This window comes from Pituophis catenifer, unplaced genomic scaffold (assembly GCF_029215685.1).
Source record: "Pituophis catenifer annectens isolate HBS135680 unplaced genomic scaffold, rPitCat1.0.hap2 SCAF_2, whole genome shotgun sequence".
Classification (NCBI taxonomy): Eukaryota; Metazoa; Chordata; class Lepidosauria; order Squamata; family Colubridae; genus Pituophis; species Pituophis catenifer.
In genome coordinates, this window is record NW_027256882.1 from 62,060,265 (window position 1) to 62,078,330 (window position 18,066).

The window sequence follows — 18,066 nt, forward strand, 5'->3', positions numbered from 1 at the left end:
TAATCCTATACGGATTTTTAAAAAACTTCCTATGTTCAATATTGTTGTGGTCTCGAACTAGATTGCGTAGCTGCAGTGTCAAGCACATCGCATCAAGACCACAACTATTATAGTGTCATCATTACCCTGCTCGTGCATTTATCCCAGGTAGCCTGTTTATTTATTTATTTATTTATTTAGAAAGACCTTATTTATAAAAGTGGTATCCATCACACACTCGTTCACCGTAACGCTTCATCTTAAACTTCGCCAGAAGGGGGCACCCTAATGATGCTGAAGAAACTTGAGAGATGTCCTACTTTGCTTTCCCTCCCTCCCTTCCTCCTACATTGCAGTGAACTGCTCTGTTGGACATCTGCCAGCGTTCAGGCAGCAGTTACATAACAGGCAGCTTTTTTTTTTTTCCTGGAATTTAGGCTCTCTGCTGATGTGTGACCTTCAGCAGTAATTGCCAATAGAATGTGGTGGAGCTGTTTACTGTTCAGTCCAGACTGTGGCTGTCAGTATCCCAGACTGCACTGGCAGATACTGCGTCTGAGTGGATGTTAATTCTTTTTTTTTTTTTAAATAACAAAATAAAAGGCTAGTAAAAGCTAAAGAAGCATACAGAAAGAGCTGGGCCCAAAGCTTCAATATCCCTTTAGTGCATATGCAAAAACCTACTTATCAGAGGGATTTCCCCCCACCCACCTACCCAAAAAAACCCTGCATCCATGTCAGTTAAGATTGTATTAAGTAAAAATCATTAGGAAGCAGGAGGAAAAAAATTTAAGAGAAATATTTTAGGGTAAAATATACCCCGATTGATTTTTCCTGAAAACAGTGGATTGCAGCATAGACGTTATTAGCCTTGTCTGCTATCATCCTCTGCAGACAAATAAAGTTTCCCTCTTACTGTTTGCCTATAAACTATTGTTTCCTTGTACCTGTAGAAGACAGTCCTGCCAGAATAAATTATGGTAACAAAGAAAACTCTCACAAGAGAAGAAGGTGTAAGGGGGCATTTTTGCTGCCTGGTAATTTTGACTGCAGTTCTTTCACGTAGGGAAAGCTTTTTATTCCTTGCTCCTCAAATGAGTAGAAAAGAAAAAGAAATGCACATCAGACTGAGACGAAGAGTTTCTTTGTATATTTTTCTCTGTTTCTGACAGGTACACTGAGTCTTAACATGTGTATTTAATAATAAAAACAACAACAACAAACTTTGCAAAGCAATGCACAGTAGTGTTCACCAATGCTGAAAGACACACACTGATTGCCTAGTTTTTTTTCCGGTCTCAAATGAAGCAGCCGGTTTTAAATGTAAATTGCTTAAGGCCTACCTACCTTAGGAGCTGCCTCTCTAATGATTTGTAAGAAAAGATGTAATTCATCTTTTTTAACTTGACTTTTAAACTTGACTTCAGGGGTGTCAAACTGGATTTCTTAGAGGGCTGGATCAGCATTGTAGTTCTCTGCGGGCCGGCCGGTGGGGGAGACGAGACGGACGCTTCCTGCAGCAACCTGCTGGCCAAAATAGGGTGTGGGGGGCTGTGCATGGCCCCCACACCCCATTTTCTGCCTGGACAGCCTCCTGTACACTTTGCTAGCCAAAATGGGGCATGGGGGGGCCACTCGTGCTCACTGCACCCCGTTTTGGCCCACAAAGTGCTGCAGGAGGCCATCCAGGCAGAAAATGGGGCACCGTGGGCTGGTCCTTTGCTATTTCCAGGCCAGCCCTGCGGGCCAGATTTAAGCACCCCACGGGTCAGATTCAGCCCGTGGGCCTTGAGTTTGGCATACCTGCTTTAGTTGTTTTAACTGTATAGTTATTATATGCCACCATACAATAGGGAGGCAGAAAGGCAATACAGAGATATTAGTACAGGATGACTCAGAATAAAAAGTTAAATAAGCCCTAGATGAGTTGCAACCTTGCTGGGTACCAGTACTTTAAGGAAGCTGGCCAGAGTGGGCATGAGAATAACTCCAGGTGTGCTATTCAAATTGCACTGCTTTAAGAATATACTGTTCTCATTTTAAAGGTCACCCTAAATTAAAGAAGAATGAATCAGGCTTGTGATTACCTTGTATTTATACAGCCAGGTCCCAGTAAAACAAAAGCATTGGTACACAGATTGAAGGTGAGATATTATAATAGTTTGAGGCAGATTTAGAGAGATGAATTTTTAAACATTTTCCAATCCACATATTTTAGCAGTTCTCAAACTATGAATTGAGAAACCCCTGGAGGAAGTCTTGCAAATTTGGAGACATTTCTAGTTTTGTTTAAAAGCTAATTGGACTGACAAAGCAAGAGGTAGTCCACAAATACTCAGGTCTTTCCTCTTTATTTTGCCCATGCAAAGCCCAAGGACGGTTGCGAAACCGCAGAATAGAGAACTAGTGATTATAGATTAATATTATTTATTTATTAAAAGAAAGTGATGCTTTATTTCCTAGCATAGACCTAACCCCAGTGAAAGCATTTGTTTTACTTCTGGGGTCTTCTCATACAAGGCCATGTAGGGATCACAGTTCCACAAAATTTGAGAATCCTGATTTTAAAGCAAACTTGCCCCGTAGCTTCACAAGCTGTATGCTTAATAACTTATACTATTAAATTGATGGTCAGCATTTCACATTTTGCTCTTGCAGAATGGAAAATCATTGTATGAATATTGCAAAAAGTTGAAAACCACAATGTAAACTCAACATAAAAAATTAAACTGCAGTAAACATTACAATACAATGGTGTCAACCAGTGGTCAGTTTCTACCAGTTCGCCCCAGTTCATGCAAACCAGTAGTGGCGGTGGAAGGAGGTTCCGCCCACTCACCCGGACGTCATCACAGACGCTCCACGCATGTGCAGAAGTGCCATGTGCAAGCGAAGTGACCGCGTGCACGCTCCCAATTCCAAACCAGTAGCGAAGGTAAGTGGAACCCACTACTGGTGTCAACCCACCTTGGGCAATATCATCTCTCAAAAGCTCTATAGTATAACTCTGTTGGCAGCTTTTTGGAAGGACGTCAAAGTTAGTTCCAGCATGATCTCTGGATGAAGGTTGTTTCATTAATTGGGGGATGTTTGTAGCTGTATTTAAATACATTTCTCTTTCTCATACAACTGCAGAGGGAATGGGGTAAAAAAAACTCATTTATAACTCTGTGTTTTGGCAAATCAATCCATACTTATAGATTATATTTTAATTTGGATGCTTTCTTTGTCATTTTTTTAATCATTTGCTAATATGGAACAGTGGCCTTTCCTAAAGACTTCTCGTCTATATATGTATCTGTGAATTCTGTTACTGGACCAAGAGTCTTTCAACAAATAGGAGGGCCAAAACCTTATATTAAAGAACTCAAATGACTAATATATATAGAATGGGGAAACTTTATACATATATTAATTTGATATGTATAAATTTAAATCTAATACTACTACCTTTGTAAAAGAACTTATTTTTATCTGAAATTGTGATGAAGAGAGAGTCAGCGAAATACATTTAGGTTGCCTTTTGTTCAATAATGAGTACATTGATGGTCTTCTAAATTGAGATGGGTGACATGTTTGACATGTTGTTGAATACCCAGAATTCCTTATTAGCAATACCACTTAGACTTATATAACCCTTCATGGTGCTTTATACCACTCTCTAAATGGTTTGCCCCCAACAATCTGGGTCTTCAATTTACCGAATTTAGAAGGATGGAAGGCTGAGTCAACCTGGAATGGGCAGAATTAGCCTGCAATACTGCATTCTAACCATTGCGCCTTGGCCATTCTGGCTATTCAGCCATTAGGAACCATTGGAAATTGTTTTCTACGCCTATCTTAATTGATTGGAAGGAGTGAGAAAGGCTACCTGGGTTGAACTAAATCACATTTAGGCAATTAAGCATATTTAGTTTTGTTCAGAAATACAAAGTTAAGAGTACTAATAAAAGAGAATATTTGTAGCTCAGGGATGAAGTGTGGGTCCTTGATGCTTTCTGAGCTTGGTTATTTTCTTGCAGATATTGCATTACACATTACCCTTTCGTTACTTCACTGTACTGATGATATTACCTAGTTTGGTAGTAAAATGTCTGCAAGAAAACAGAGAGCTTCAAGGACCGAAGGACTCAGGGCGATGAACAGCCATAATAAAAACAATGTACAAAATAGAATTTAAAAGCAGATTAAAATAATTAAATCATAGGCCGAATTTAAAACTGTCATTTTAAAACCAATTTTAAAACCCCATTAAAACCAAATTAAAATCATTTATCCCATCAGAGCAAGACAAAGTTCAGGTTAATTCAGGAGTACCTAAGTAACAAGTAAGAAAAAAGAAATTTTATGTAAAAATATACAGCAAAGAACGGAGTAATAAAATGGGGGTGGGAGAAGTTGGTCTAATAGTTATTTTTACATTTGTCATTCTGAATGTAATAAAGAATATGATGATATTTTTCTTTATTCTCTGAGCCTTAAAAGAGCTACTAAGATCTTTTTATCAGACTTTTATTTGCAAATAAACTTTGTTAAATTTTTTATTTATGCTTTTTAAAAAATACTTTGTACTTTCTAATTTGATTCTCGGATGTACTGAATACTAAATTGAAAGAAAGGGAATAATAAATAAGTAAATAAATAAATAAACAAACAAACATTCTTCCATATTTGGTGGAGTTTATGTCAGGATGCGTGCAGTTTGCCTTTCTAAATAGTTTTTGCACTGTGTTTTTTCATATGTCAGTTCTGAAGGCAATTTAGCAGCTTGGTTGTTTAATCTTTAGATTTTTTGCTGTCAGTATATTTTAACCATAATAGATCCTCATTTTTTAAAAAAAAAATAAAAAGAACTCTTAGTAAGCAGCAGCACAGAAACAATGAAGATGGGAATCGTCCTACAGAGTTTCTGATAAATACATTTTTTAAAATATGTATTTATAAACATTGGGAAAGAATCTCCTTTTCCCCCGGCACTAAATCCTATTTAAACATACAAAATAGATGCATTGGTTCTGTTCAGCTGCAGTTAATAAAATGTCAAGAAACACAAAATCCTAAAGCAAAACCCAATTTTGGCAGTATTCAGCCCTGGATTTGTAGTCTTTCCATAGTAATTTTATTAAACATTACAGTTAGAAAGATAAAAACTAATACAAACTTTAAAAAATTAAAGAATAGTGCAGAAAAAAAGAAAATAGAAATGACTTTACCCTTTAAAATTGTAAACAATTTTAGTAATTTATAACCTTTTCTTAAAACACAGCAAATGATCTCTCTTCTCATCTCCCATCTCTTATCCATACACATATTTTTAAAAGCCTCCTTCTTTCAGTCCTGATTCAACAAAAATCCATTGAAGGTTGCCAGAATTAACAACATATCTATTTTAACCTTGATCAAATAAATCAAATTTAGATTCCTTCCTTTTGCTTTTAATAATCTTGATCTTTAAAGTCTTCAAATAATGCCTAAGAATTTGATTTATTTTCATTTGTTCCTTGTCCCTTCTCAAAACGTATCTTCAAAGCTTTAATCAGTTTATTTTCCAAATCCAATATAGAAAAGAAATACAGGTCATTTTTTTTGTTTGTTATTTATATATCCCTTTTAATTACTAAGATATCAGCTGCTTTCCTTTGTATATCCAGTGTAGCATTTTTCCCCATATCATTCTTGTAGCCTGTCATTTTTAAATCCACTTTCAGATCCCCCACATTCTTGTCCAGCATGTCATGTCTGTCTACCATAACATGTCTTAAACACAGTCTGTCATCTTCTACTTGAAAGTATATATCACATAATTAGCAGACGTCTGTCAGACATTCATTGGATTGCTTCCCAGCTGTTATGGGAACTATGTTACTGTAAATTACTTGTATAGCTGGGAGACCACGTTGAAGCATTTGTCCCTGAAAATTGTAATTAATGATAAATTTCTGCATAACAACACAGGGGTGTCTTCTTTCGTTGAGATTGCTATGAGACTGTAAGACAAACATTGCTCTGAAATGATTTACGAGGTCTTCATTAGCTACAAAAATGGCTGCAACTATGTTATTTAATAATGTGGAGAGCTAGTGTGGTACAATTAGTTCTTGACTTACAATCACAATTGACCCCAATGTTTCTGTTGCTAACCAAGATGGTTAAGTGAGTTTTGCCCCATTTTATAATAGCAATAGCACCTAGACTTATATACCGCTTCATAATGCTTTACAGCCTTCTCAAGTGGTTTACAGAGTCAGCATTTTGCCTCCAACAGTTTGGGTCCTCATTTTACCCACCTCAGAAGGATCGAAGGCTGAGTCAGCCCTGAGCCTGGTGAGATATGAACTGCCAAATTGCAGTTAGCTACCAGTCAGCAGAAGTAGCCTGCAGTACAGCATTCTAACCTCTTGTTAAGTGAATTACAATAGTTGTTAAATTAGTAATACAGTTGTTAAGTGAATCTGGCTTCCTTATTGACTTGCTTGTCAGAAGTTTTCAAAAGGTGATCACATGACTGCTGTACACTGCAACCATCATAAATACATGCCAGTTGCCAAGCACCTGAATTTAAGCACATGACCAGGGGATGTGGCAACCATCATAAGTGTGAAAAACAGTCCTAAGTCACTTTTTTCAGTGCCTTTATAACTTCGACTAGTCACTAAGCAAACTGTTGTAAGTTGAGGACTACCTGTACTATAAGATGTTGAACTAGAATTTGGTAGGTCAAACTCATTTTCAGCTAGAGAAATTTCACTGGATGATTTTGGGCTAGTCATTCTCTCTCGCCCAGTTTATTTCACATGGTTATTATTATGGTGGATACTGGGAGGAAAAGAATGTAAAATAGGTTCCTATCAAGTCCTACAGGAAAAACAGGGTAGAGATCTAAGAGTTAAATAAATAAAATCTGACTATTTGATGACTCTGTGAGTGTGTGTAAAATCTACATAATAATGTAGATTATTATATAATAGGTGTGACATTGATAGTCTAAACAAGTTTATCACATTTAATATTTAGTAATTTTACTCATATATTTCTGTCTTCCTAGATTCTACATGGTTTACAGACATAAAATTCCATTTATTTAAACACTACCAAAAAGGAGGAGGGGGGGAGAAATAGCATAACACAAATTTAGTTAGAAATTATTTCAGAATTTAACTAATTGGCAATAAAACTATTTTTTCATTCACATCTTGTGTATTGTATCCAATTAGATTCACTTAATTATTGGAGGGTGTTCACCATTGAAAAAAGGATAATTTGTGGTTAATTTCTCCCCAGTAAAAACTTTCTTTCTAAATTACTTTAATATACTTTGGGCACATTCATTTATTCACTGAGCAGTGTTTGTAAATTGTCTCAATCTATACAGTATTTTTCCGAACTATTTTGTGCTTACATATGTGCATCTGTAGATATAGGATTTTCTTGATGGATTACCATTCAAATGAGGGATATAACTACTTAAACCTTGTATATTTTAATTTTTTATGTACATTAGTCATATCAGCACCGTACTGTTGTTATTGTTTAATGTTATTTATCTTCACTTGTGTGTCTTAGCCATGCATTTAAATGTAAAGTTTTCTGTTTTAATATTTGCTTTTAAACAGCTGCCTAAGTCACCTGAAATGGAAAACGATATAGAGGTGTGTCACTTATTCACCTATATTTGTAAAATGTAGAAATATTGGTGATCTTGAAAATAGCTGTGGTTGAGCATAGATCTGTGTTTTGGGATGTTTGAAATTTTAAACTAATTGTTAGATATTATTCAGGGACCCTTATATGTTTTATCTCTTAGTATACCATGGAGATGACCACTAAAATTAATGAATTAAAATTAATGTACATTATTTTAAAAGTGTAAAATCATTGCAAAATAATTATGCAGTGATCGAACTAGAAATTTAAACCTTAGTGCATGTAAATTTCAGATTTATTTTGGTTTATCAGAAATTTCACCCTGAATCTGGATATTGCAGACATTAATCACAGTAATTTCCATCCTATCATAATTTCCAATTAGGAATTTGGAGTTTTAAAAAAAGGATTAATTGACTATAAAGTCATTTTTCAACTCTTAGTGACCATAGAAATCTATCTCTAACCCTTTCTTTCAAGATGAATACCCATAGCCACTATAATTGAATCCATCACTTTTTTGCTGGTTTGTTGTTTTCTATTTCCTTCCAATTTCCCAGCATTAGAGCTTTTTCCAGAAAGCTGGATGTTTGCATAATGTGTCTGGAATAGGATAATTTAAACCTGGTCATTTGTTCAATGATCTATCAGTTTGTTTTCTTGGCTGTCCATGGTGTATTCAGGAATCATAAAATTATAGGGCTGGAAAAACCTTGGAAGTCTTCTAGACCAGCCCCTGCTCAGGGCAGATGACATATACCAGTGATGGCTAACCTTTTTGCCATTGCGTGCCAAAAGTGGGAGTCGTGTGGGAGTGTCGCACATGTGTGTGCCCACACCCATAATTAAATGTGCCCCACCCCACCACGCATGCACGTGCAACACCCCCCCCCGCACTTCCCCCACTTTTGGCACATGATGGCACAGTGGGCCCAGTAGGCCTGTTTTTCGCGCTCCCCAGGCTCCAAAGGCTTTCTTGGAGCTTGGAGAGGGCAAAAACGGCCTTCCCCACCCCCTCCAGAGGCGAGAAACAATCTTTTCCCCAACTTCCGGTGGGCCCAGAAAGCCCGAAAATCAGGTGGCCAGCGCGCACATGCGCGCTGGAGCTGAACTAGGGCAATGCTCGCGTGCCCACAGATATGGCTCCACGTGCCACCTGTGGCACGTGTGCCATAGGTTCGCCATCACGGACATATACCATCCCAGTCAAATGATTGTCCAGTCTGTTTTTCAAAATCTCTGGTGATGAAGCAACTACAACCACATGAAGCAAGCTATTCCATTGATTAATTGTTCTATCAGAAAAAAATCTCCTTACTTCTAGATTTAATATCTCTTTAACAAACTTCCACCCATTATTTCTTTTCCTGCCATCTGGTGCCTTAGAAAATAAGCCAACCCCTCTTCTTAGTGACAGCCCCTCAAGTACTAGTAAACAATTATCATTTAAAAGCATCAATACCCTTCTTATCTTTCTTCTATAAAGTCTTTTACTTCCATAGAGATTCATAGGGAATATCATGGCACAATTCTTACCTTTGTAGGTATAGAAAAAAAATTCTGCAAGTTAGCAGATGCTACAGAATATCTATGTGCAATAGAGACAGCTAATATATTTATCCCATCTTCTAATTATTGTAGTAACTTTGTAGGACATGTCAGTGTATTTAATTCAAGAACATATATTACTGTAAGTTTATAAACACAATTAACTCTACTAAACATACTGATTTTTTTCTCTGCAATGACCTTGTCCTCCTTGAACACACATTCCTACACTCTTGACCAGAAAGACTCTTGACCAGATCAAGAACATGATCTTTCATTACTTCACATTAAAGAAATATACCATAGCTACAAATGTCTAAGCTCTTCCTGTTTTTGTTTTCTAGAGATGTTAATTTGTGTTAAATAATAACAAAATGATATTCACATTCACTTTTACTTCTAGATTATCACTGATTTTTCCAAAAGCCTGAAATATTCTCTAAAACTCCATTTGAAATTCTGCTTCTGATTCAGACATATGTTAAACTTTAGTTAATGTTATATACATGACAGACAATGAGTCTCAGGTGTAAGTGCGGTCCTTCAGAAAGTTAAAAATAAAATTGCTGTCAGTGTTAAACTAACTGCATTTCCCCAAAAGACATATAATGCAAAGTTGAAAATAGCTCAATTGAGCTTTCCCTAAACTGATATTCTCTAGATTGAGCATATAGTTGTAAAGCATCAGAAAACAGCCATTCTCAGGCTACTACAAAACTGTTGTATTAACACAAAATAGGTAGATCTGGTCTGAAGCCGGGGAAATGAGCAGTCAAGAGTATATTGACCAGAAGGGAGCAAGAGGCTTCAGATTTAAATTTTAAGGCTGTTAAACGGCTTATTTATAGGCCTTGCTTTCTGTGTTCTGCAGTAGACAGCTGTTCTGCCTTGCATCTTGTTTGCAATAAATCATACCTCTAAACCTTGATTGGGATTATGTTCCTGGATGCAGTATTGTGTTTCTAGAGAAAAGAAAATTATAGCTATTTTGGATTTGAAGTTGGGCAGCGAGACCTGCATGCTTTTCATCTCGGGAAAAAAAATGCTTCAACCATGAGAGTAAACACTTTATACAAATATTACTGCAATGCTGTTGGCTGTGGATCAAGTTCTTTGCTCCAGAACCACGTTGCTATCCAGTTGGACCAGATAACGTCAACGAACGACCAATTTTCTAGCAGTTGGGTGGAAACTTCCACAATAAGTGGACCATTGGATGGGTGTACAACTGGTTGAAAAATCATAACCAAACAACTGCTTGTCATTGGGTCCACTGAAGAGAAGTATCAAATAGCATACTAAAAGTTGCAATCTAGATCCGCTGCTGTTCAGTGTTTTTATAAATGTCTATTAACCATTGAACATGCGGGGCAGGAGGCACACAGAAAGGAAGCTCTTTTTGTGCCTGATTGAATCTATACTTATCGGCAGCAAGACCTGTATGCATGGGCTGGGATAGATTGCCTTCAAGAAACTTCTTTTTGTCTTCATCTTTTTTTCTTAGGAATGGGGAAAACTGTGCCAGAATTTATTTTTATTTTTAGCTCACCTTTATTACTTTAATAATTTGCTCCTTCTGTTGAAAAAAACTTTTTCAGTTTTTCCATGACATCTGGCCAATGGAATATTTGGCTATTTGAAATTCCTGTCTCCTTCGTCATGGCTTTTGATGATCTTGTGTTAGAACAGTTTTCAAGGCTCATGTTTCTTCTTATCAAACATGTTGCCCTGCCAAGCTTCTTATCTGGATGAAAAGTTAGTTGCTTTCATCTTTCTCTTTTGCTCCCGGGATAGCTCATTTGATTAATATTCAGCATGTGTTTTTAAAAAAAAAAAAAAAAACTATAGGTTTTATCACAACTTCATTTATGATAGAAGTTTTCTTCTGGTATGTTTTTGGAATTTTTGTGTTCTCTTTTGAACAAACAACATATCCTCTGCTGATTGACAAAAGTTACATAGTAAAAGAGAGGAGGCTACTGCCCACTTTAGAGCAATATTTCCATGGGTAGGCATATTACCAATAGAACAATTGATCTCATCTTTTATGTGAGGCTGAGTTTGCTTATAATTTGTTCATATTTCCATTCCAATGTTGACATTTTAATAGCAATAGCACTTAGATTTATATATCACTTCACAGTGCTTTATAATCCCCTCTAAGAGATTTACAGAGCCAGCATATTGCCCCAACAATTTGGATCCTAATTTTACCAACCTTGGAAGGATAGAAGGCTAAGTCAACCTGGAGCTGTTGAGGAGCAAACTGTTGGCAGTCAGCAGAATTAGCCTGCAGTACTGGATTCCAACCACTGCATCACCACAGCTCTTCATTTTAAGCTACCTGTAATAGCCACCACCTCTTCTCCTGACTCCCTTCCATTCCAGACATCTCCCATTTTCTCATGGGAAGCCACCCAGAACCACTCAAAAATCAATTGGATCATGTCATGAGTTCCTACAAGTGCTCTGCTGTCTTTGATAGTTTTTGTCACTACTATTTTAAAAAGGGCTATGCAGATATGGGAAGATCATGGGAAGCAGCAGAAGACACATATGCCCATTGTCTCAGCTGACAGTAGTATTTGCAGCACCTTAATGGCCAAATCACCTAACTGGACACAAGTTCTGTCTTCAGTGATTCCCAGGAATTCTGATTCTTAGAAGAAAGGGAAGTGGATTTGGGTTAGGGATGAAAGTTGCAGAGGAGAGTTTTGGAATGGAGGGAGTACTGAGAAATACAAGTGATTAATCTCCACATACACCTATCCTTTCCTATTGTTTGGAGGAAGACACAGTAGAATACCTCAGAATAAATGAATCATCCCTAATTTATGTCAAAGAATTGAATCTCCACCCAGGGGGACAAAAATGTAGAAATGGAAGAGGATAATTTCTTTCATTTCCTCCTGATCAGAGAGTAGGAATAGGAGATCCATGTGGGCTTCTAGTTCCAGTGTGGAAACAAGAGCAAAAATAGATAAGGAGGCCAAACAAAATTATTATATGGATAAAATAAATGTGAAGTCCAGGAAAAGAAAAATCAACAATTCATCCGTCAGGGAAAATAAGAGAACTTAAATCCTGAGGTCTTTATTTCATATGATTTCTATATAATTATTATTTTTTGTATCAGGCAAATGTCCCATACATATGTAACATATTTGCAGCAATAAAACTCTTATCTATCTGTTTTGAGCCTGATCATCTTCTAATTCCTATAAATCAAAGCTTTACTATACCTCATGCACTCACTATTAAGCTATAATTTTAGCATTGTCTTAAAAAAAACCATTCACCCCTAGAATCTTTTAAAAGGTAATCAAGACAACATATAAATTACCGTATCTAGGAAAAAATTTATGATAAAGGGAGGATATCTCTTCAGGCAGAAAATAAATGTTTTTTCCATGTGTGGAAAGATTTTGAGTAAAGTGAATTGTATGTAAAGTTCAGTGTGTTCAGTGTAAAATATGTGTTAGCATGGTGACGGCCAATTTTTTTTTTGCATTTGCTATTGTTACGTAAATCAAACTGCTTTCTGTATTTATTATGCAAAGCAGCAAGCAAACCATGAATGTAAATATTAATACTATCAAAGTTAAATGATGGAAACTTTGAGTAGTTCAGGAGTGGGCAATCCTTGAGTTTGAACCCCTCCCCCCACTGTGCTGGTCTCCAAGATCCACAGAAAGTCGACCTAGTGATGTCCCTGAGAGGCATGAAAGATAAAAAAAAGTGGATCTTTTGGTGAGAATTTTAAGGATTGGAGATTTTTAAGGATAAAACGATATCTGGATTTCCATAGAATAGAATTTTTATTGGCCAAGTGTGATTGGACACACAAGGAATTTGTCTTGGTGCATATGCTCTCAGTGTACATAAAATAAAAGATACGTTCATCAAGAATCATAAGGTACAACACTTAATGATAGTCATAGGTTACAAATAAGCAATCAGGAAACAATATCAATATAAATCGTAAGGATACCAGCAACAAGGTTACAGTCATACAGTCATAAGTGGGAGGAGATGGGTGATGGAAACGATGCATAAGATTAGGCATAAGATACCAATTTCCACTTTTATCCTGAAAAATTTTGCTGCTCAAAATTGTATTTTTTGAATGTGTAGTGGCAATTGGGATCTGCGGGCTGCAGATTGCTCACCCCTGCATTTGTTTAATCACATGATTTAATCTCCTGTAGTACTCTGAGTGATATAAACCATTGTATAAGAGCAATGCTTGTTTATTTTAAATTTATTTAGTATCTCTCTAGTACCAATCTTTTAAAAAATTTCTCCATACTCGCCAGGAGCTTGATCAAAGTCTACCAGAGAGACAGCTTGAAGATCAAAAAAGGGTATGTAACTTCAGCAGTGGACTAAAGATGAATATGATGTGAACTGCAGAAGGGCTTCATTGTTTTTTATATATTTATTTTAATTAAGGAAAATATATATCTAAAAAATGAGAATGTTCTCTCAAAATGTTATGAAAACAAAAGAGGCTTTAATCAGTTTTTAAAGTGTGGATTGTGCATTTAGAAGTTGTTATATAGGTTGTTAAATAATATTCTCTCTTCCTATTTTAAATATGTCACTACTGCTGAATTTTACTTGCAAGATTTATTGATTCCCGATTTGCTTCGTATGATATTGAAAAACAAGTCAATCTACTATGTTCCTAAAATCTGTGGGCTGATGAAGTATTTGGTGATGCACTGTTGCTTTGATTATATAATGTCTTTACCACATTAGATTTCAGGGAATGAATTAAGAAATAAATACTGTAGTAGAAGCAAAATTCCATTTAATTCTGAATGATTGGAGCCTTGGTAAACCATGTTTCCTTATCTTTTTCTGTCAGTTGAGCATGGCACAGAATTGTTCTGTGAGAAGGATGAGTGGTTTGATAATCAATCAATCAATCAATCAATGAAATAATATCTATTGCACAGAGAATTAGAAACAAAAATATCTTTACAAACTGAATGGCTGTAATCATCCTGAAGATTTATTGTAGCAGTATAAAGTATACAGTTCTTTTACATATAACACTTATTTCAGAAAGGATGAATCATGGAAGATTTTATCCTTTTGCAGTAGTAATAGCTTTCTTTTACAAATACTGCAATTCCCTGGATAATTACTCTTTATTGGGAATAACACAGACACCTACATCTAATTATCACGAGTGCTTTCTTTTTTTCTGTGAAGATGACAATTAAGGTTATCTTCAATGTATATCTAAAATATATGTAGTGATATTGTTGCTGTGGTAACAAATACTGAAGCTTTCTTTGAAGCAGAAAGACGACATAGTTGAAGTACAATTAATTTGCTTGATTTTATCGTTTTCAAATTATATAAATGAAACAATTGATCTCAGTAGATAGATTGATAGGTAGATAGATTATTTATTTTGTTTTATGTAACCCAAACTGTATGCAACCATCGTTAGTTGAATTCAGTTTTTATCAGGCCTGAAAATTATTATTGTTAGCTTGATACATGTAATTATATTCTGTTCTTACATTAATACTGTTTACAACAGATATTAGTATTGCCTAATTTGGGATATGTATATATGCTAAGAATTATAGGAGTGAAAGTTTGGTAAATCTGAAAGCATGATACTGAAAAGTTTGCTTTAATGAAGCATATTTAAATGTCACTATAACATAGTTCATGAAAAACTGTTACTAGAGCATTGTCCCTTGGTCAAACTCAGCTCAAGTAACTGAGCTGAAATTCTTTCTATCTGATAAAACTGACTCAAATATTTTTCAACTTTTTTAAAAAAGGACAATTATGTGAAGTGCAGGCGAACCAAATTCAATCTGAGTGGCACTCCTTTCTCATTGGAGTCAGTAGATTGTGTGAATAAGAACTCTTACTGAAGTCAAAATTCATATTACCTTGTTAGTGTTTGAGGAAATGCTTCCTATAATCCTTGATATAGTTATCTTTAGTTACGATAAAACCAGTACAGACTCTGATACATCTATTATCTATTCCTGTAAAACAGGAGATGTACATAAAAATGAAAAATACAAAAGTGATTTTTATTTGCAGAAAATTATTAATATTCTCTTCCCTGCCCTCTTAAGAAACGATGTACATAGGCCACTTTTAAACAGTATATACCTTAATATCTTAAATATTCAAAGCACATGAAATAATTACTTCATGTGGGTACAAAAGTTATTTCCAGGCTGTTTATTGCTAATATTATTTATTTTATTATTGAGAGTATCTATTTTCCACTTCTTAAAGATACTGAACATCTTGGGAAATAGTGAGAGTGATATATAAGGAAATATAGATCCAGTGCTTGGACAAAGCCTGCCAAATTTGGGGATATCATAAATAGTGTGTTTAACTCCTCAAGAAATTTGGATGCAGCTGATTCAGTTCCAAGGATATGTTGTGCAACAAAAGAATGTTCAAGAGGCTTGCTCATACTGATTTTTCTATGCATTTGAGTTTTGTATAACTCTTAAATTAAAAAAAAAGAAAAGAAACCTTTTGCAAAAAGTTACCCCATGCTATCTTGAAATTAGATGAAATTACACTTCAGGAATATTTAGACAGTGTTAAAGGTGTTTCAATCTCATAAAAGAGCAGCCAATATTCACCTCTTGCAAAATTGATATATTGGGACTTCTAACTATTCTAATCTGTTCTCCTTTTCACAACAACTGTTCACGAGAGCAGTGCTGATTGTGCCAAGAGTGGATGTGTCAAGAATAGTGGTTCATCTGATAGGGGTGATGGAGCATAAAATGAGACAAATTACAAATGGACTCTGATTCTATCCAGCAGGTTTATTGCTGACAGGGGAGAACAGCTCTTCCTCTTTTTTTTTTTCAGAAGTCAATAATAAGACAGAAAAAAACAACAACCCTGAAACAATGTTTATTATTAGTTAACTTTACCTGCTTGAACTTCTTTCCAATATCACTTTTCCAAGTTGAGATATTTGGATGGGCAATCATCCAATCTGGCAATCATCTCTGCAGTATTCTGTAAAACAAGAAAACTTGTTTGCCCTCATACGCAGCTGCTGAAAATTAAAGGAGAAATACAAGTGTACACTAACAACTTTAATTGCTTAGTCTTATATTTGTAGACAGTTCTAATATTAATGGTTATCATTGTGCTTATAAAGGTAGGAAAGAAGGATATTAGGAAAGGGGCAGTGGTATCCATTTCCTATCATGTGACATTTCTGTTGAAATATTTGCATTTCGTGATCCTCCTTTTCAAAATTTAAGAAATTGTTAGTCAGAGTGTGTATCTTAGGTTGTAATTATCTGAATTTAAAAGTTAATATAACTGAATTAGGAAATTCTAAAGTATAGGACACACATTCAGCTTACTTCACTGATAGAGACAATAGATGCACATATATATATATATATATTTTGTGATAAGAAATATCTTTCTGGAAGTCTAAGAAGGAAAAATTTGCATAATATATACTTTCAATAATTGTGATCAGTCACAGAACTATACTATAATTACTTTCCTAAATATTTAAGGACAGTGTCCTATATGCAATTTTCACTGCTTTTTCCATGTTTCATTCATATTAGAATATGCTATTTTTTTTTAGTGTAAAGCTATTTATTAGTAGCAATTATAAATGTATCTGAAGATCTAGACATAACATTTTTAAATGGGTATAGGTACACCCATTTCTGTTGTTGTTTATATACATTCATAGCTCTTCTTCCCAGTTTTGTTTCTGTTGTGTCTCTGATCAGCTGAAATCCAGTTTTACTATTTTTGTTGACTTTGGCTCACTTGTTCCATTCATCGTATGTTTCTGTCTTTCAATATCTTTGAATCAAGGGGGAGGCCCTGAGACAGGTTTTGGTAAATCGTTACTACGGGAACATCAGAAGTGGAGGAAGACGAGAGAGCCTCACCAGCTTTGGCAATGGACCTTTATCTCCTGCAGGGCCCAACAAACCTGGAGGAGCAGGTAGGATGTTTTGAATGCTGCTTGTGAGACTGCCATGTTGGCTCTTCTGTCTCCTAATTGCTAGATAAATCTGGCTGACAGTCTCCGCAGCTGTTTCAGCAGGTATTTTTCATTCTCTATTACCTCTCTGTCACTCAGAAAGTTGGTTCTTGAATTAAAGTATTGGAAATTAGTCTATTCGTTAACTTTCTCCCATCCTTGCTTTTTTTCTAATTTATTATGCATGCATTTTTATTAGTGTGAAACTTATTGATATTCATAATTTTCTTGGTACAGTCTCTTCATTAAAATCAGTAACTGGTTTTATTTATTGTTTCTTTATTTCTTTGTTTATTTATATATATATATATATATATATCACATTTTTCAAACACCCATCTCTCACAGGGGAATTATTTATTAAATATTAGCATTTATTAAAGAGATAGAAAAAGCAAAAACCAAGTAGCCCATTTGTGTACTGGGTAATGTGCTTGGCTAGAAACCAAGAGGCTGTGAGTTGTAGTCCTCCCTTAGCATGGAAACTAGGTGGGTGATTTTGGGCCAATCCTGCCCTCAAATCATGCACCACAAAGAGTTATTCTTGTGGGGAAAACATCTTGTATGTATGTATGTATGTATGTATGTATGTATGTATGTAAAAAATTAAAATCTCGGGTGTTTTCCCGCGTCATTGTAAATAAGTTAGTTAAAATGTTTAAAATTCTGGTTAAAATCCCAGCTTAAAATCTTCTAAAACTCCTTACAGAGCACTCTGCAAGGTCCTTTAAAACCTCAGCTAAAATCCTACCAGTATTTTAAAAAAAATTTCTTTCTAGCAACGTTTCGACAGGCTCACAACCCTGTCATCTTCAGGCTCTTGTTTCATTTAGAAGCTATGGGTTCCAAGTGGTTAGAACCCA

At 35.5% G+C, this 18,066-nt stretch overlaps 1 protein-coding gene across 1 annotated transcript in view; it reads left to right on the top strand.

The window, feature by feature from the left end:
• Positions 1 to 18,066, top strand: part of ITPR1 (inositol 1,4,5-trisphosphate receptor type 1) — a 282,837-nt gene that overhangs the window by 191,142 nt on the left and 73,629 nt on the right. The window contains exons 40-42 of the mRNA XM_070933575.1: positions 7,593 to 7,628; positions 13,488 to 13,535; positions 17,032 to 17,164. Coding sequence (XP_070789676.1) covers positions 7,593 to 7,628; positions 13,488 to 13,535; positions 17,032 to 17,164 — 217 coding nt within the window. The remainder of the gene's footprint in view (positions 1 to 7,592; positions 7,629 to 13,487; positions 13,536 to 17,031; positions 17,165 to 18,066) is intronic.